This window comes from Coptis chinensis, chromosome 1 (assembly GCF_015680905.1).
Source record: "Coptis chinensis isolate HL-2020 chromosome 1, ASM1568090v1, whole genome shotgun sequence".
Lineage (NCBI taxonomy): Eukaryota > Viridiplantae > Streptophyta > Magnoliopsida > Ranunculales > Ranunculaceae > Coptis > Coptis chinensis.
In genome coordinates this window covers 67,962,766-67,983,595 of record NC_141456.1, presented here as the reverse complement: position 1 = coordinate 67,983,595, position 20,830 = coordinate 67,962,766, and the positions used below count along the sequence as shown (strand labels likewise).

At 39.6% G+C, this 20,830-nt stretch overlaps 1 protein-coding gene, 1 long non-coding RNA gene and 1 pseudogene across 2 annotated transcripts; all 3 read left to right on the top strand.

The window, feature by feature from the left end:
* The first annotated feature begins 332 nt into the window (after positions 1 to 332).
* LOC147525044 (10 kDa chaperonin 1, chloroplastic-like) lies at positions 333 to 5,886 on the top strand. Its single transcript, XM_086605164.1, has 6 exons — positions 333 to 571; positions 640 to 690; positions 2,208 to 2,273; positions 2,408 to 2,455; positions 3,088 to 3,117; positions 5,536 to 5,886. The coding sequence occupies exons 1-6, from the start codon at positions 434 to 436 to the stop codon at positions 5,602 to 5,604; spliced, it is 402 nt and encodes a 133-aa protein (XP_086461290.1). The 5' UTR covers positions 333 to 433; the 3' UTR covers positions 5,605 to 5,886.
* LOC147525045 (exocyst complex component EXO70I-like) lies at positions 3,147 to 5,069 on the top strand (annotated as a pseudogene).
* Positions 5,887 to 7,525: 1,639 nt separating the features above from the next.
* LOC147525043 (uncharacterized) lies at positions 7,526 to 8,722 on the top strand. Its single transcript, XR_015221006.1, has 2 exons — positions 7,526 to 8,165; positions 8,243 to 8,722. It is a non-coding gene; the product is annotated as an uncharacterized LOC147525043 (long non-coding RNA).
* Positions 8,723 to 20,830: the final 12,108 nt, after the last annotated feature.

Here is a 20,830-nt window from a genome sequence, read left to right as displayed (position 1 = left end):
AGGGCTTGGTTAGGGCTTAGTTAGGGTCGGGCCTATATTTCAAAACCTTAGCCTTGACCTTGCCTTAGAAGGCATTAGGGCCGGGTCGGCCCTGCCCTAAACTCTGTGAGGGCTTTAGTTGTAAGGGCTTTATAGGGCTTAGGGTCGGATCGGTCAGGGCCGGGTTAGGGTCGTTAGGGCCAAATTCCCACCCCTAGCCCAACCCAATATGGAGTCCGGAATGTTAATGCTTTATACCTCCCGATACCAATCTCCACTCGGTCCAAAACCTGGCCCAAGCCTTTTGCGAAGACTTAACCCATACCCGTTTTTTCACTGTCGGGTTTTATCTATAAAACCAAACTGAAAGAGTTTATCATCGTACTGTTCGATATATACTCTAGAAACTTTGTTACTAAATTTTTTCTACATCCTCATTATCCAATCTATATCTATGGCCACCTTCATCTCTACTTCTTCTTCATTCTTCACATGTACTAAACCCAACTTCGGTTCTTTCTCTTCCGTGGGTATGCGAAAGAACAACTTCTTGAGAATCAACGCAGTCGCCACAAAATGGGAACCCACTAAGGTTTATTTTACTAACCTTTGTTTATTTATGTTTTTATTTCATTTTGAACTGATGGGTTTTTTTTGTAGGTTGTTCCTCAAGCTGATCGAGTTTTGATTCGTTTGGAAGAGGTGCCCCAGGTATACATTTTAATATATAATATTTGTTTCAATACTTGGATACTGGGCTAAGAATGGTTATAGTGGTAAATGGTGTAATGTTTAGCATTGTGTTAGGTATTAGTCGCGAGATTCAATAAGTTTTGTCATAGTTAAATGCAGTTGCTTGCTGATATAGTGATATGTATGCAATAACTTAAAAAAAGGGATGACCCTTGGAGAATAGGCAGAATTCTGAGCCTAATTGGAGAAGCTCTAAACAAGCTTTGTTAGTGTCTATGGTTATGAAATAAGCCCTATGTATTAATAATTGTTACTATAAAGGTGGATACTTTAGAGCTTGTTCTCAGTTTCAAGAGTTTCTTATTGTTGTATCAACGTGGCTGTCTGTAGGATTGAGTAAAAGTAGATATTCTAGGACTTCCCTGGTCTGTCTCTATAACCGTGTTTGATTATTTCTTGTTTATTCTAAGTTGTTTGGTGATCCTATGTTCAACAATTCTCTCTTTCCCTAGAGAGCAAGAGTCATCTGGTTTCCCTTCATCAAGCTATTAGGAGTTTCCTCAATCTTCATTTTCCCTCATATGGCTTTATGTTATTCCAGAAGAGGATGATCCATTTCGAAACTAAAATGGGCTGATTACTAATTCTATTTAGGATGTGGAGGATGATCAGAACCCAATGTAAATGGCTTAATTGTGGATCCTATTAATGTGAATGAAACAGTGAATTTACTTTCTTCACAAGCTGAAAATATCGTGTCCTTGAGGGCATGAGCCTTCATAACATGCTCAGAATCAACCACTAGTTGACTTGACATAGCCAGAAACATCAGTTACTTTGAATGAAACAAGTGACTGAGGTAGTTCTCAGACACCAATGTCTATATATTTTATATCCCAAGACTCAGTTGGAAATTGATAATTGATTGACTTCAGGTAGACCTGAAAATTTTGTAGATCTTGATTTGGATTTCATGTGGTTTCGGCTCTTGACATTCCCATGGTAGCTTTAAATCTTTTCGAGGCCTCAATGTTAGCAAAAGAGTTTTTATCTGTGACATTTTAATGATTTTTTCAGGACCTTGTTTGATTTATAACAGTCTTGGGGGAAGGAACTTCCACACTTAATTCTGTTACATTTTTTTTTGCAATTTTGTCTTAGCATAATTTTTTGCCTATATTTCAGCACCTGTCGACCTATTGCTTTCATGAATTCATGAGGAACAAGTAATAACTAACTTTGAAGTTCAGTGGAACAAAATGAGGAGTTTTCTAGGAAATTATCGTGTCTTGACTTGAATTCTTTAGTAAAATAATAATAATATATAAATAAGAGGAAGGGGGAAGATGAATCATGTAGATTAATATTTGCATATTACATAAACAATGCAAATTGACGAGGAGTGCTGTAGGTGCCACTTTTAATTTCTATCTGTAATATAAATTTGTATGATTATAGATTTCACGTACGAAGCTCCAAGGCTTGTGCTTAGTTTCCTTGTAAGTTTTTATCTAATATAAGATGCTGTGGTACAGAAATCTGCGGGTGGAGTATTGTTACCCAAATCAGCTGTTAAATTTGAGCGTTACTTGATGGGAGAGGTGAGCACGTTCCAAACACTAGCTTCTTACGGATTATAACAAACTTGGAAAACCTGATAACAAATTGAAATATGATATATATTTTCTATCTCTGTTATAAACTTATCAATTCTCCATTTTTTTTTTTGTGACAGATATTGTCTGTTGGTTCTGAATTTGGGGAAATAGAGACTGGAAAGAAGGTGAGAATTAAGCTTGTCTAGTTCATCGTCGAATGCATGTGATGGGTGTAAATGGGTATCTTAGTAACTTGAACTGGATCCTCTAAGATGGTTATGGTATAAAAAGTTGTATCCCTTTAAAATGGGTACTTAATGGCTTGTCTTGATTTGTAATCGATTATATTAAGACCTAATGGTGGATGTCCGCGCGTAAGTGGGTAACCAATAGCATTAGGAGAATTCGGTAAATAGTAATTATCAATTAAAAAAGGTATTACCTTGTCATTTCATTAGTAGTATGGAGTAGATGTCTTGATATTTCAATCGTTTCTCAAATTTTGCCTTCTGAATTATATCTTCTCTGGTTTGTTGTCTAAATACAGTTGTGAATGGTTTACTATCTCCAGGCTTTTGTTTATTTCATTTTTTAAAAGAAAAATTAGTTTTGGTGTCAAATTTTTAGCTTCTCATCATGAAAGGGGTTGCACTCATGCATTTGATGTGAAGCCTAATGGAGGCTGTTGACCAGAAACTCCCATGGCACTTGTGTAGTGTCGTCCATCTTAATTAGTATGAAGGTCTTTTTATGACTATATTTTGTTTCTTTAGCTAGTTATAACATGGTAATGAAGAAAATGCTTCTCTTTCTGCAGGTTCTTTTCTCAGACATCAATGCTTACGAGGTATGTTGTGTATATTTTAAATCGAAGTAATGGAATGGATAAATAAATTCTTCTCTGATAATTCCCATGTAATTAATTTGTCACAGAATGTCAATTTCTTGAAAATTTCAGATGGTTGCATATATAGATATGGGAAATAGGAATAGGCAGTCCAAAACAATTAAAAAATTCTTGGAGATTGCAATTTCTGTTCCTTGTTGAAGCTAACCATGGGGTAGTGCATGAAGACATTGAACTTCATGGTTGCTTTTCAGTTTTTATGAATGGTTTGTGGAGGGGTTATATTTACTTAATCCCCCAAAAGTTCAAAACTATGTAGCGTTTTGAGAAAACCCCCTATTTTTAAAATCATTTGACTTTCCCCGCACTCCGTCATTTTTTTGTGTAACAGACGTTAGTATTTTGTATATTGGCAATTTTGCCCTTAATTCCCACCCCTGAAAAAAATAAAACAAAACATAATACCCCTTTGGGAAACCCCCCCTACATAGCACTTAATAGAGCAGTTGAGTCATAGTCGTTGAAGATTAGTTTAGAGAAAACCGGGCCTAGATTGGAAGAGATTAGTCTGAGATTGCCATTGTTGGAAGCTGTGGTTCGTCCAATTCGAGCTCAGAATGACGCTTTAGTTACCGTATCAGATCTGACATCAGATCTTTCTGGTTATCTTTCGGTACTAACACGACTTGAGGAGGCATTGAGGTTTCTTGCTGATAATTGTGGATTAGCAATTCAGTGGTTGGAAGATATTGTTGAGTATTTGGAGGATAACTTGGTTGCCGATGAACGTTACCTTTCAAATTTGAAGAATTCGTTGAAAACTCTTAGGGAGTTTCAGACAGATGAGGCGCAAGCTGTGCTAGATGGTGGGCTTCTAAGTGCTGCGTTGGAAAAATTGGAAAGTGAGTTTCGGCGGCTCCTTACAGAACACAGTGTGCCTTTCCCCATGTCTTCCTCGTATGGTGATCAAGCCTGAATTACTCCATCACCATTGCCAGTACCTGTTATTCAGAAGTTGCAAGCCATTATTACGAGATTAACTACAAATGACCGGCTTGATAGAAGTATTGAGAGATTAACTGGCTTGATTAGTTAGGGCAAGCTTGCAGGCTCTCAATCTAGACTACCTTGTTCAAAGATGTTCAGAGCATAGAGGGTTACATAGCTCTGGGGCAAGCATTTGGAGTTTGCCGTTAAGCATCTATTTGAGGCTGAATATAAGTTGTGTAACGATGTCTTTGAGAAGATTGGACTGGAAGTATGGATGGGTTGCTTTGCAAAGATTGCTGCGTAGGCAGGTATTCTCGCTTTCCTCCAATTTGGGAAGACGGTAATCGAAAGTAAAAAGGGCCCCCATCTAATTATTGAAGCTATTGGTTGGATATTTTCGCTTCTTTGAACAAGTTTAGGTTGGATTTTAACCGAGTCTTTGGGGGAAGGGTCCGCAGTGAGATCCAGAATCTCACCAGGGATCTCATCAAAAGGGTTATTGATGGGGCTTGTGAGATTTTCTGGGAACATTTGGTTCAATTGGAATTGCAGAGGCAGACTCCTCCTCCTGATGGTGTTCCAAGACTGTTGAGCTTTGTCACTGACTATTGCAATAGACTGCTTGGATCTCTATCGGCCAGTCCTTACTCAGGTCCTTGTCATTCACCGGAGCTGGAAGACAATTTTCTCCAGAGAAGCTTCGGTCTGGTGTCACTATGGAGTTGTGGAAGAGCAACATCTACGACGGATTAATGGCTAATTACTTGGGTGTAGGTTCATTCTTTGGTAAAATTTTGTGGCAGGATTAAAATATTACTTGGCTAACTACTTGGGTGTAGGTGTAGGCTCAATTTTTGGGGGGTTTTCCCAAAGGGGTATTACGTTTTACTTTAGGGTGCCGCGCTTCAATAAGGGCAAAATGGCGTTTGTTACACAAAAAACAGACGGAGTGTGTGTGTGTGTGTGTGTGTGTGGGGGGGTTAAGCACATAGTTTTAGGGGGTTAAGTAAAAACCCCAAAACCCCCCTTTGTGGAGCCATATATATCCCGACTTCTTTGTTCGCTGTTATTCAGTAGAATGTGCTCTCTTGAATCCATTGAAGAATATGCGGTTGAAAATCTAAGCTGGAATAAAATAATGTTGACTATCCATATTTGTTCCTAATAGACCAATTAATTTTTGAGGTGATGTTTAAGAACCTTGATCCCAAGTAAAATGTGCTTTGTACACATAGTGAATACCCTAAAATTAGATGTTTGTAGCACGAGCTTCACAGTTCATGTCTTGAGTACATGGGTAACTACAGGTTCTGCTTCTTATGTTTATTGGTAATTTTTTTGGGTTTTTCTTTTGTGATTTTGATAAAAAAAAAATCAAAAAATCTTGTGTGATTTTGATCATAAAGGGTTTTCCTTATTGTTATGCAGGTGGATTTAGGTACAGATGCAAGACATTGCTTTTGTCGTGCTAGCGAATTACTAGCTGTAGTTGAATAGGAATGTCTTTTGCATTTTCCGGGCTTATTAATTCCAAGCATATGTAGTAGAAACTAGAAAGAAATGACAGTATTGGATTCTAGCAGCAACATATTTCAAGTGCCATGCATGTAAACAATTTCTGAGCTGTAACAAGTTAAATTAAGTTGCAGCCTCATTTTGGGAGATGTGAGCCTCCTTAGTCATTACCTCAGATGAGACAATGTTTAGTTGAAACTGTATTTTCTATGTTTTTTTGAAGTCTGAAGTGTGACCTCTTTTTATGGATCTTTCTTCTACTTCCTTGTGCTGTTTCTTCATTTTTCATGATTCTCAATTTTATCCGGCCCTCCGAAAGTTTGTGTGCCCAAGTGTTCGTTTACTTTTAGTAAGCCGCAGTTGTGGGCTTCGGAGATGACCATGCAGGCATGCACTTAGATTCTTGATAGCCAATTGAGGCACATTCCCCATGCAATTGATGCAAGTATGCAACCTCATCCAAGTTGTACGCATACCAAGGGTGATACCCCAATAGTTCTAATTAATGTTATTTTCTTTTTCTTTTTCTTTTTTCGCTTAAGAGTTTATAATCAGGACCAAAGCTGCGCGGTTCAATCACTTTCAACTCTTCTCTCAAATATAAACTCTTTCTTAGTTTAAAAATTAAAAAAAAAAAAAAAAAAAAAAAAAAAAAAAAACTTACCTAAACTCTTGAAATTTTATATGGATCATTTTGAACCTTTCGACAGTGATGATTGGCAGTACACAGATGATATTGGTGATGAGGGAGAAGAACCCGAGGAAGTAGAATACGGTATGGGAGAAGATAGTGGGGGAGAAGAACCCGAGGATGTCGCGCCGACTAATAGACATTCCTATGTACTGGAGTATCAGATGAACGATTTTGATTGACAATTTGCACCCGGTGAAGCACTTGATATGGAAGTTGTGTCTTTTACACGTGATACAAAACACGTGTCGAGTGCAGTGGCTAATACTCAGGTAATTATTTAGTTTTGATTAAATATTTTGAATATTATGCATTAATTAGTTGAGTTGGACAAATTAATTATTTATCTTATACGCATTATTTTTTTTTTCATAATATCAGCATGTTATTGACTACCGAGTTAGATCGGCTTTACATGGTGTTAGAGAGTGGTGGAAGGTTATTAAGAGTTTGGATGAGTTTGTACATATTAGAGATAGTATTTTGTATACACCTTTGGGTCTTTTGGTTGATATGGATTATAAAAGGCCGATTGGTGTTAATGGTCATAGCTTTAGTAGAAAGATGGTGGAGTAGAACTCATACATTTCATTTTCCTTGTGCGGAGTTAAGGTTCACACCACTAGACTTCACTATGATTTCTGGGTTGAGTATCGGTATAGGCCAACCGATACATTTTCATACAAATTATGAGAATATGGATAGTATGCTTATAAGTTTTCCTCACTTGGATGCGGATGTTTATGATTCTTCTGGTATTAAGTTATCTCATATTCAGACTGCATATATGGAACCCTTCTTAGATCCTGATACACGAGCAGAGTTAGCTTTGACTGTTCTACCTGGTAGTGAAGGTGTTGATGTATATGTTAGGGCTTTTTTGATGTTTTTTATTGGGCATGTTCTGTTTCTCAATGGTCATTCTACAGTACGACTGGGATATTATGCTTATGTATCTGATTTGCATGTTATGAGAGATTATGACCTGGGTAGCTCAGTATATGCCACATTGATAGCGGCGTTAGATAAAGCTTCACAGACATTCGGAAGTAGAAGTCCTCAGATTGCAGGATTCACAGGACTTTTAGAGATTTGGTTTTATAAGTATTTTCGAACTCTTTGTCCTAACATAGACATGATTGCTGATACTCGCCCTAGATTTGGTAATTGGTCAGGGGCCTCACTTGACTCGTAGAAGCAGATTATTAGAAATAATGTCCGTATGGTTCTCGGCTCGATTGATATTAGATCATTGTCATCTATTGAGTGGAGACCTTGGCGTTTGACTACTACCTTTGACGATCCAGTTGTGCAGCATGCTTGTGTGTTGTCACGTCACAGAGTTGTTTTTGCCGCACGTGACTGTATGGTTTGGTACTGTGGCGACATATGTTGGAGGCAGATGATTGGACATTATGGAGTTCCATGTGCTCCCATGCCAGATGTTAGTGATGCGAAGTCGTCGAGTAGAATTCAAGTTCATGAAGTTCATGCCAGTGGTGGTCCTTGGCCAGATGCGTCTTCTTTTATTGAGCACACTGCTGATCAGTATTATAGATGGTAGAATCGTGTCTCCATGGGTTCATTGTTGCCCCCTGTTGGTCGGGCTAACAACTTCGAGTTTGTGGGCCTGGAAGGGATGATGAGATGTGAGCTACGTATTCCTCATCCGCCACAGCCTGTTTACAACCCACAACCTCTGAATGCATATCATCCAGCTCTTGTGTCTGCCAGTAATCCTCAGATGTTTGCCGTGTGTGGACCTGATGGGGAGGCTACTTACATTTCCATTCCTGAGGTGCCTCGTGCTCGTTGCTATGAGATAGAGCCGCAGATTGATCAATATACCACGGTGAGTTTAGTTAATTTATTTTTCTTATTCATTATATATATGATATGTACTCACAATGTATTTTCTTGGATTTTCAGGCTGAGATTCGGGAAAGATATGAGAACCAGATTTTCAGGCTGTATTTTATTTGTATGTTTGATGGGATGAGGACTACCGTGTATCATTATAGCCAAGAAAGGAAGGAGACATATTCTCAGACATATCAGCAATCCCAGCGTGTGTATGATGAGACTTGAAAAGCGTATACGGATATTCAGCAGGTGTACATACAACAACATCAGAGATATGAGGAACTTCAGGCTGAGGTAGTTAACCTTTGTACAGACAAAGAAGATCTTGATTCTCAGGTTAGGAACTTAAAGGAGCAACTTAGGAATATCCAAATAGAGAGAGGAGAGGGATCAAGTGGTAAGGGGCGTAAGAAGAGAGCTAAATAAATTTGATGTAATATGATAGGTTTTGGATCATTTTTGATATTATATGATTATATCATAATCATAGATTTTGGACTACATAATCATAATCATAATAATAGGTTTTTAATTTGTTTAATTTTTTCGATTTTGAATCACAATTCTTAATTTCTTCAATTGCACAATTATTAATTTCTTAACTTCTATGCACAATTCATAAATTTTCAAGTTCTATGCACTACAGTTCTAATTTTCAAAAAAAACATACGCGGTGTTGGCAAAACTGCGCCCATAGAAGCCCAAGCCCACGCGGTTTTCACAAAACCGCATCATATAAGCCCAATTAGAAGCCCAAGCCCACGCGGTGTTGGCAAAACCGCGTGAGTGATTTGATACAACATCAAACGTGGAACCAAATATTGGCCGATTTGGTGTTTGGTTTGGTTTTTTTTGGTGTTTTCATCAACATGTGACTCTCCTGAAGTTGAAAAAACACCAAATTGTTGGTGTTTGATGCTAGGTTGATATCACTCTTAAAGATGCTCTTAGCAACGTTAAAAGTTCTTGCATCGTTGCAGATGGTGTTTGCTTTCCTTTTTTGTTAGACTTATTAATAGATTAATACTTGTAAATATCGTTCATAAGTTCACACACAGAGAAGTTCTTATGGTTGCGTTCGTTTGAAATGCGGAGAAGTTCTTAAGGAAAAGGGGTTTTTTTACTTAACCCCCCACGGATGTACCCCCTTTTGCGATAACCCCGCATTTTGAAAATCATTACTGATTGCCCCCCACTCCGTCTGTTTTTTGAGTACCGTCAGTTGATATTTTCTATATTGGCCATTTTACCCCTACTTCAAATTTGTAAAAACCCCCCATTTTTAACATACATCTTTGACCATTAACCAACCTTTTCAAAAATCATAAGTTGATGAATCCACCTGTTGACAAAACCAATTTTTTATGTCTGTATAAATGCAAGGCTCTCAAGAGTGTTCTACAACTTGATCCAAGAGATTGTCAAGGTTTGGAAAGACTTGCTGAATTCGTGGAGGACAATGAAGCAGGGGAGAAGCAAGTTTTGGTTAATCCGACCCATACTTCTCTCGGTACTACTTCCAGTACCAACTCAAAGCAATCAAAAAAGAGTAAATTATTTTGTTTGCAATCATCTTCGATGTTCCCTTGCCTACAGAAGCTGGACATCATCAATTGTGACGCCTTGAACTACGTCTTCCTAGAAAGAGCTGTTCGAGGTCTCTTTCAATTAAAAGAGATGAATGTAAAAAATTGCTCAAATTTAGAGAAGATATTTGCACATGATAGGGTTGAGGAAGATTGTGATGCCAAGGAAGATAGAGGGATTCTCCCTCTACTGATGTCCCTACATCTTAATACCTTACCAAAACTCTCGAGTTTTAGCCGACCTGATTTCTTGGTTGAGTGTCCCTCCTTGGTATAGCTAGCTGGAGGAAGACGATGACAGTTAGTCAAGGGGATTCAAACGGTGATTTTTATCCAGGCAACGATTGGACCAATTGAATGAATTGACGAAGCTTCTGGATATATCTCACGGCTAGAATTGACGAAGCTTCACAGATATATCTCACGGCTAGAAATTTGAATGAATTCGAGCTAATTTTTCGAAGCTCGATATGAATTCGAGTGAATTGGTGTGGAATTGAGGTGAATTGTTAGGAGAATTGAAGAAATTAGGGGTTAATTTGGGGAATTAGGGTTTTGGGATTTGATTTGGGGAGAGAGATATGAGGAATGGGCTAAAATGATGAAGGTGCGTACACACACTTACTAGATCTATTTTGGCAACAGGTGGATTCATCAACTTATGATTTTTTTTCTTAATTTTCTGATTTTTTTGAGATGATTGGTTAATGGTCAAAGACGTATGTTAAAAATGGGGGGTTTTTACAAATTTGAAGTAGGAGTAAAATGGCCAATATAAAAATATCAACTGATGGTACTCACAAAACAGATGGAGTGGGGGGCAATCAGTAATGATTTTCAAAATGGGGGGTTATCGCAAAAGTGGGTACATCCGTGGGGGGTTAAGTAAAAAAACCCCTAAGGAAAATCCACTTTTAAAATCTTATGAAATATAAACATGCATGAAAATAGGGTGAGCTTAGACACACCATAAAAACACTCCCGTACTCCAATTTTAAAATAAATAAATAAAATTGTTTTAGACATATTTAGTTCCTAAATTATCTTTATTTTTATTAGGCGTACCCAAGACAAAACAAGTCATTTATTATACATTTGGAATTTTGGATCCACGCACTAAAAGACAACAAAGACTTGGCAACCAACAAGCGGAAGTTTACATCTTTTGTAACCCGGAAGTTTACATCTTTTGTAACGTTAATTAAAGTGGTGTACAATGCTCATCGTCTTCAAGGAGATGTCATTCTCAAGTAAATATATATAATGTGCAATTCTTCCTTATATGAAACTCGACAATTTTCAATATTGATTGTTTTCAGGTGCTTCAACAAGTGTCCAGTAAATTGCTCCAAGAAATACACTGTCGCACAACATTTTGGACCATTGAACTGACGAGGAGGTACCACTGCATAACTATATGATGGTAGCTTTAATATTAAACTAGTTTTGTGGTTAATTTGCTAGTTTCAACATTTTCAACATGAGAACCGTATTGTGGCCTGGATGATGAGATATTACGGTCTGAAGGACTCCTGGGCTAAGTTGTTTAACATCATAGAGCGTCATAGGCTAAGTTGTCACCAAATTCGGCATTTTTTTTTTAAAAAACGCGTTTAAAACCGGAGATATTGGCAAGGCGTCTTGTTCCAGTTTAAAACCAGGGTTTTTCAAAAAAACGCGTTTTAAATTTAAAAACCGTTTAAAACTTTTTTTTTTTTTTTTTTCTAAAAGAATACGCGATAAGAAAAAAGAGTTTTAGAGTTTACTTTTTTGAAGAGTGGGCTAACGATTGACTTATTGAGACAATTCTATTTTTCTTTGGATTATTAATAATTTGAAATTTTAAAGTTATTAACTTATTTGTAGTACTTGATTATACCATTATAGTTGATAATTAGTAGTATCTTATTTAGAGTCGTGTTTTGGTACTGAATCTAAAACTTCTGGTATTTGGATAAGTAATTATAATTTGATACTTTCATGTATTTGAATTTTCTTTCATTTGTATTATTATTATTTTTATTTTATGTGCCTATTTTTTTTCCACTCTTATAAAAAATCAAACTCCTTATCTATTATATTCTTTATCATCGGTTTTTACTGTTTATTTTATGTATTATACGTTTTAAACCCGTTTTTTATGTCCTACGTTTTTTTACTTTTTTTTTTCCGGTTTTTTCCCGATACGTTCCGTTTAAAATACGAAATAAGTTTTTTTCAAGTACACCGTTTTAAACCCGTACCGTACTTGGTGACAATGGTCATGGGTGAACTGCCCTCAAGTCAATTTTGTGGTCTTCTTTTATTTTACAATATATGGAGACTCTTGTCTAGGCCGGATAGAAAGGGAAAAGGGAATGAGAAAAGTGAGCAAGCTAGTGAGGGAGGTCCTCATTACAAAGAGGTTCATATAAACCCCATAACAAAAGAGACCATAGTGAGCGATTGACATACTATGTATGATATGGTCTACTTCTAGTGACTTCTAAAATCCAAATTAAAATGCATGTTAGTTTAAAGAGACACGTACAGCAACCTTTGTAGATTAATTTTTATGATTCTAAGGTTTGTGACAAATGATACATTGGAGATAAAGAGAAAAAGAACAAAAGAAAAATTAGATAAGCAAGAGGATGTTATGAAGCTAGTTACTCAAACAGAGGATTATCCCTATAACTGCGAGTGTTTATGTTTCCACAATATCCGTCGGCTATATTAGCAACAGCTTCTAAATCAAAATCAGATGCCATCTCTTCTTTGGCCAATATTATTTTCAAAAAAACAAAATCTCTAACGTCTGGCAAATTACCATCAAATGTATGGGAGTATCACCAATTCCTACCTCGTAGTATACCTAAACGATTTTTATTTTTGTCCCTGTAGAAAATAGAGCGGAAGAAGAAGAAGATTGCTGGAAAATAGAAAGTTGTGCATTGTTTTCTTTTTCTTGTTTTTTTTTGCCTCCATTGGAAATACCAAATTAAATTGGGAGATATTATTGGATTGAATTAGTTATTGGGGTATGGCAAAAAATTTAGTTAGTTATAGGGTATATGGGAGTGTTTTTATGGGTGTGTCCAAGATCACTCTAGAAATATATCCCAAAACTGAAAGTATCTCAAAGATTGTCTTTTCTTCAACCATAAATAACGACTATCTGCGACGAGAGTTTCTTTTTTATATATGCCTTTTTAACAGTTTTTTGATAATTACGACTTGTGTTTTAATTTAATGGAATTCCATCACATCCACATGGGGATGTAGCTCAGATGGTAGAGCGCTAGCTTAGCATGCGAGAGGTACGGGGATTGATACCCCGCATCTCCACTGTTATCTTGTAATCTTGTATAATGTTGTTTTTTTTTTATCCAAAGTCTCTATCAAAAGTATGTAGAATTTAAACAACACAGAAAAAAAAATCTCAACAAAATTTGAATCAGATGAACAACAAGATGTAGTTCATGTTTATTCTTAATTCTTAACACTATTTATGACTCGGCAAGTTTTTGTTATCTCTCCTTACGCACCAGTGAGAACCTCAACTGTGCCCAACTTAACCATGGCTGCGGCAAATTGAGCTGGGAAGCCAGTTCCGTTGGCTAGAGATGTGACAACGTTCTTTGTTAACGAGTCCAATGCTAGCTCTTGATCAATTTGAAGAATTCCACGATTCATTTTTATTTGCCTATAGTAATTGTTGTCGAGGATGAATGAATTAAGAAGACCTTGGTCTAGATTAATTGAGTTATCGGTACTTCCATTTCTTGGACACTGTAAGTACCCTCCATTCTGTACTACAGTACATGTGTCCATACACCAGGTCGTTCTCCATCAGCTCGTACCACTCTATCAGAACGTACCAACGACCCAACCCTAGGTCATCCCAAGCATCAGTTACAACCATATATGTAAGCAAATCAACTAGCGCAATCTTAGAGCTCAGTCAACGCACCAATCAAGGAAGCATTAACTTTGTAACATCAAAGTAATGGCGAATCATCAAGATAGCACACAAGGTGGATCTATACTTCATAACGGCCTGGAGCAAATAAGGAAAGTCAGCTCAAACATCTATAAGTAGAGAGAGATGAACTACGTAAGGCTTGATTCAAGTTTACCCCAAGAAATTTGATACGTAGGCAACTCTTATCCCAAGAAGAGTGCAGCCATTCCCTATCACACAAACCATCAGGTCGTTATCCAGTAAACATTAAACATCTACATTGGTGCCGTCTACCGGTTCGTTTCCTTAATAAAAGAACACACACTCTCTTTTCTCAAGCACACGAAGCTGGTCAGAAAAACCACCATGGACCCCTCACTTCAGATGTTGGCAGATCAGATGAAGAAGCTCCAAGAAGCCTTCCTCACCTTGCAACAAGAGAACTAGACGATGCAGGAACAAGCCACCTCCAATGCCAACAACTACACTCCAGACGCAATGGAGAACAACGTCGTCATAACACTCACAACCACCACCAATCAAAGGTTAGAAGACTTAATTCGCACGAAGGTTGGAGAAGTCGAATGACAAGGCAAGCGCACTGCAGATCGCACAGAAGATACTCAAGACGTACAAGGTGCCACCATTCACAACTGAAATAAGGGACAAGCAACCTCCGTCAGAGTTCATCCAACCAACATTCCCATCATGCGACGGTAGCTCGTGGGTTCAGGTCGACCGACGTAGCTTCGTTTCAGCCCGGACTCTCCGGACTCTACACCGCTCCAGAGTACGACTACCTGAAGTGCAAGCTCTTTCCAGCCAGCCTGAAAGACGGAGCTTTAGAATAGTTCTACACGCTCACTCCTAATTCAATCAACAACTTCGACAAGCTAGCTGAGACGTTCGCCGCAGAGTTCGTCCACAATAGGAAGAAACAAGCTGACCTGGACTCCTTGTTTCAACTAAAGCAAGCACATGGCGAGACAATCCGCGAGTTCCTAGGACGTTTCAAGAAAGAGCTCCTCTCAATGGAGCTAGGCTTAAAGGATAGCTTTGCAACGTCTGCATTCACCAACGCTCTCCTAGATGACTCCGATCTAGTAGGATCTCTGATGCGCAACAAACTAGAACGCCTAGACGACCTGTACCACAGAATTGATAAGTACATCAAGTACAAAGAATGGCGAGCCTAGCACAAAGGCAAAGAAGTTCTCACAGTAAGCAACAAGCGAGAACCCAAAGAAAACAACAACAACAAGGGCTCCAACTCCAACTCCAACAAGCCTTCTTATGCAAAAAGAGAATTCTCCAACTTCTCCAAGACGCCAAGCCAGATCCTGAAGAAGATCTATACATCACCATACTTCAAACCCAACATCAACAAGGTGATCGCCATACCAGAACGTCAATATTGCCATTTTCACAAACTCCACCACCATGACACCAACAAATGTTGGAGCCTTAACCACTACCTTCAAGACTTAGTCGAGGAAGGCAAATTGAAAGAATTCCTGCCAGAAAGCGCAAAAGGGTAGGAGTGCTTCAGGAGATCTACCATCTCTCCCACAAAGCCGAAGTCATCACTCCCACTAGCTCTCAATTAATGACCTCCATAATATTCATGGAGGACGATCTAGACAAGGTGTGCCTACCCCATAATGATGCCCTGGTAGTGCACGTCAAAATCAATGGGTGGACAGTCAAAAGAGTCCTCATCGATCCAGGCAGCTCGTGCGACATACTTTTCTATCAAACATACAAGGACATGCACCTGCTAGACTCGGTGGTGATAGAATCTAATGCACCGCTCTATGGGTTCAACGAAAATCACACAGATGCCATTGGAGACGTCATCCTACCAGTCTCCCTTGGCGAAAAGGAGGACATGGTTAAAACTTTAACACGCTTCAGTGTGATCGATGTCAAGTCATCTTACACTACCATTCTAGGACGTCGATAGATTCACAAGATCCAAGCAATTCCATCAACCTTACACCAGGTCCTGCGATTCCCCGGACCTCGAGGCATCATGAAGCTCAGAAGCAACCAACTAGAAGCTCACTGATGCAATCAGGTCAGCACAACAACCACACCAAAGCCTCAGGTCATCATCAAGGACGTCCCAGAAAAGCAAGATCCTCAAGCTTCCAGCCATCCACCCGCAGCAGCAGACAAGCTCAAAGAAAAACAAGCACAAATAGAACCTGGAGAAAAGGTCAATTTGGGCACAAATGATGACCCAAAGTTTGTCTATGTTGGGGCTGATTTAGACCCCAAGCTTAAGGAGCAACTTGTCAAATTTCTATCTCTCAATAAAGATGTTTTGCTTGGTCGTATATCGATATGCTTGGAATCGACCCACATATCGCATGCCACAAATTAAATGTCAATCCAAATGTAAAGCCTATCAAACAACAACCTCACAAACTGGCTCTCAAATTTCAGAAAGCCATCAATGAAGAGATAAAAAAGCTCAAGAATGTGGGATTCATCAGAGAAGTCGAGTACCCGACCTGACTAGCTAACATCGTAGCCGTTCCCAAGAAAAATGGCCAAGTACGACTCTGCATAGACTTCACTAACGTCAACAAGTACTGCCGTAAGGACAACTTCCCCCTGCCAAGAATTGACATTCTGGTCGATCAAACCTGCGGTCACGAACTCCTTTCGATCATGGACGCCTACAGTGGATACAATCAAATACCACTGGCAGAGGAAGACCAGGAAAAGACGTCCTCCATCACCGAACAGGGAACGTATTGCTATAACGTCCTACCATTCGGCTTGAAGAACGCAAGCACGACTTACAAAAGACTAGTCACAAAAATGTTCAAAGACTTGCTGGGGGCGACATTATGGAAGTCTACATTGACGATATGGTAGTCAAAAGCGAAAAAGCTAGAGATCACATTTCTCACCTACAAGAAGCCTTCGAACTACTGTGCCAAAACAAAATGACGCTCAACCCAGCAAAATGCGTATTCGGGGTAGCTTCAGGGAAGTTCCTAGGATACCTCATCTCACAAAGGCGCATCGAAGCAAACCCAGAATATATACGAGCTCTCCTCGAGATGCCAAAACCGACCTCCAAGTAACAAATCTACAAGTTATCTGGCATGGTGTCAGCCCTCAACAGATTCATCTCACATGCATCTGACAAGTGCAAACCGTTCCTGCAAATACTGAAGAAGGGCGCAACATTCACATGGACAGACGAATGCCAAAAAGCTTTCAATGACTTGAAAGCTTACCTATCAACTCCTCCCATCCTGTCCAAACTAACAGAAGGAAAGACACTGGGGCTTTACCTTGCAACTACTGACTTTGCTATCAGTTCTGTTCTCTTTCGGGAGCATGAAGGAATCAAAAAGCCAATCTACTTCACTAGCAAGACATTGGCCGACTCAGAAAAACATTACTCCCCAATGGAGAAAACAATGTTAGTTTTACTGTACTCAGATCGGAAGTTCCGACCTTACTTCCAGGCTCACAACATCAAGGTCATCACAGATGTACCCATCAAACAGGTCTTGAGTTCTAGCAACAAAACAGCCCACATGGCCAAATGGGCTGAAGAACTCGGAGAACATCACATCGACTTTGTTCCCAGAACGTCTTGAAAAGGTCAGGTCACTGCCGATTTCTTGGCAGATTTCCCCATCGAAGATGTCAACTGGGAACCCGAGCCAATTACTTCATTTCATCAACCATCCACCCCAGACACATGGCACCTCTATGTAGATGGAGCATGCAACAACAACAGTAGTGGACTAGGGGCTGTGTTAACTTCACCAGAAGGAACACAGCTACAAAAGTCAATCAAGATTGACTTCGCAACATCCAACAATGAAGTGGAGTACGAAGCATTAATCATAGACCTCCGCATGGCATAACAACTACAAGTCCAAAAAATCAAGGCTCACAGTGACTCATAGCTAATCGTCAAGCAGCTCATCAAAGAGTATGTAACAAGCGGAGCAAACCTGGCCAAATACTCCCAAGTCGTCAATGACATTATCAGCTTATTCAAAACATTCTCACTAGAACACATTCCTCGAGAGGACAACAGACATGCAAACAGCCTATCTTTCCTAGCCTCGAAGACCCAAGAGACATGCCCAACCACAGTCTACATTGACATCCTGGAGAGGCCTGCATACCAACAAGAAAGTGTTAACAGCCTCACAGACTTTCAGCCCCCATCCAAAGAAGAGATCACTCAATCTTGGATGGTCCCATTTCTGCAATTTATCCTACATGGGGAGCTCCCAGTAGAAGCAAAGAACGTTTGTGCCATAAAATTCCGAGCTCCCAATTACATTGTAATCAAGGGACGATTGTTCTGCAAATCCGCAGGTGGACCTCACTTAAGGTGTATAACTCCACGGGAAGGTCAACTAATCTTTGACGAAATTCACAAAGGCGAATGTGGCAACCATGCAGAAACAAGATCTCTGGCTCACAAAGCAATCGCTCAAGGGTATTATTGGTCAGGCATGCACATTGAGGCAAAGACATACGTTCTCAAATGCCACCAATGTCAAACATTTGGACAAAACCATCTGAGTCTAGCACGAGAGTTGATCAACATAGCCAGCCCATGGCCCTTTCATATGTGGAGGCTAGACATCATGGGACCATTTATCCCACAAAAGAAAACAAGACTCAAATACGTCCTAGCAGCCACAGATTACTCCACCAAATGGGTAGAAGTAATCCCACTAGTCCAAGTCAAAGAGGTCCACATCATCAACTTCATATGGACCAATATCATCACAAGACGACACTCAATTTGTTAGCTCACAAGTCAAGGCATTTCTGCAAAAATGGCAAATCATTCAAGCATTTTCTACACCTAGATATGCACAAAGCAATGGTCAAGTAGAGGCTACTAACAAAGTAATCAAGGAAAATCTCCAAAAGAAGTTGGAAAGCAAGAAAATCCAATGGCCGGAGCAACTCGAGAATATTCTATGGGCTTACAGAACAACAGCCAGAGCCAGTACCAATAAATATTATTTCACACTTTGCTTCGGAACAGAGGCAGTCTTACCATCAGAACTAACAATCACAACCACAAGTTCTGATATCGTCGAAACAGGTGATAGTGACACCATCTTGGCAAAAGAAGTTGATCTCCTAGAAGAGCGAAGAGAAGTAGCTGCAATATCCTTAGCTCAGTACCACCAAACAATCCAACAATCTTACAACAAGAAGGTCGTCTCAAGATCTTTCCAAGCTGGTGACCTAGTCCTCAAAAAGACCCTAGCTCCAGCCTAGCTCGACCCAACATGGGAAGGCCCCTACATTATTGACAAAGTCGTTGGAAATGGAGCTTACTTGATCAAAACATAACTCGGTGATATGCTTCCCCGACCTTGGAATACAGCTCTCTTCAAGAGATTTTATCAATTTTTTCCAGATATATCAGTCAATATGAATAAAATTTCATCAACATTTTTGCATTACATGAGTGCCAGGCATCGCGTACTACCCAACCTGACCTAGGACATCACAATGTCAGGTCGTACATCAAAGACAGAGTCAAGAATGACTCAACAACATTTACCACGCAGTGGTAAATTATCAAATCGATCCAACCCAAGGTCACCCAAAGGGACCCTAAATCAACTTAACACCAGCGCATGGCTAGGGTTAAACATGATTCAACTGAAAATTCCATGCAATTATCAGTCAAATTCAAACATATGGGACCTCCAAAAGGACCCACAATCAACTTAAGGCCTTTGAACAGGGTTAAGCTTGGCTCAACTATAACTACCAATCAAAAGCTAGTTATCAGACAATCGGAGTTCCCCCAAAAGGAACGACCCAATGAAACACACAAAAGGCGACCTATGGTGACAGCTACGGTCATCTCACCAGGTCGTACAGGACATTAGACGATCTACCATAGTACAACAAGTCATCAGGACTACCACTATGCAGTACAGGTCGTCATACAATGAACCAAACAACAATAAATGCAATCACATCCACGAAAAATTCAAAGACAACATCAAGGCATAACAAGTAAGTAATTTAAATACTTTACTACTTACAAAATTTGGTTGGATACTAGAGGCCCCCAGGTTATCCTGAGAAAATGATCTCAGCACCCCAATCATCAAAAATCAGAGTTATCAATATCAGTTATCAGTATCAACCAAAGCAAGTGAGCAAACATAGTTCATCATCATTCAAACAAATTAATAGAAAAGAGAGAAAAGGCACAGTCAAAGGACACGGGGAAGATTCTCCACATTCAAAGGCTCCAGTGGACATCCCTCTTCACCAACAGGGCCACCAGCTGAATCACCACTCACATTCACAACTTTTGTGGAGACCTCTTCAGTTGGCTGAGCGTCTGGAGCAGCAGCAAGATTGGATGGTAGATCAGGTCGTCTACTAGCATCTGCAACAGTACTTTCCACAACTACTGGTACAGCCACTTTCAACCGACCTTTTTAGGGTTTTATACTTACGTTCTAGCTCCAGGAGGTCGTCCACCAGAACATAAGTATCACCGCTCTCTACCAAGTCCACCAAATTGTTATATTCCTTCTGAGCCCTTTCAACAACAACTTGCGCATTCCTGCACTCACCAATCCAGTTTTGCACCTCTACCCGTGAAGTATCAAGAGACGGTTGCAACAAGGCCACCTTACCAGCAAGATCTCCAATCTGCAACCTCAGCCCAAACATTTCAGCTTGCTCCACCTCTTGAACAGCGAGCAACTTGTCATAAGCCTCCTTGGCAGCATCCAACTCCTTCTTGTACAGGTTGGAGATAAGAGCCATCTCTTTTAGCTTCCTATACATAGCCAGGACCTGACAACAAACAAAGTAAATCACAAAGCAGTAAAAGTGGAAAACAAGACAGCACCCAGGTCGGAGAGGCACTTACAAAGCACAGGGAGCGATCCATGTCTTTAATGTTCATCCCCAAGTCCTTCCCAATCTCCAACTAATGCCTATCTCCATCCAGGGTAATGCTCTCCAGCAACTAAATAGCTCTTGAAACTACAGTCCCCATTCTTCACAAACTTACTCAACCCACTCGTTGGGTCCTCATAGGTGACAAGCCTATCCAAAACGTTATCAGCACTCTTGTCACGTGGG

Excerpts from the sequence above, each read along its gene's own strand:
- LOC147525044 (XM_086605164.1), top strand. The coding sequence starts at position 434 with ATGGCCACCTTCATCTCTACTTCTTCTTCATTCTTCACATGTACTAAA. Across the intron at positions 2,274-2,407 it reads AGCGTTACTTGATGGGAGAG|ATATTGTCTGTTGGTTCTGA; the intron begins GTGAGCACGTTC and ends TTTTTGTGACAG. Across the intron at positions 2,456-3,087 it reads AAATAGAGACTGGAAAGAAG|GTTCTTTTCTCAGACATCAA; the intron begins GTGAGAATTAAG and ends CTCTTTCTGCAG.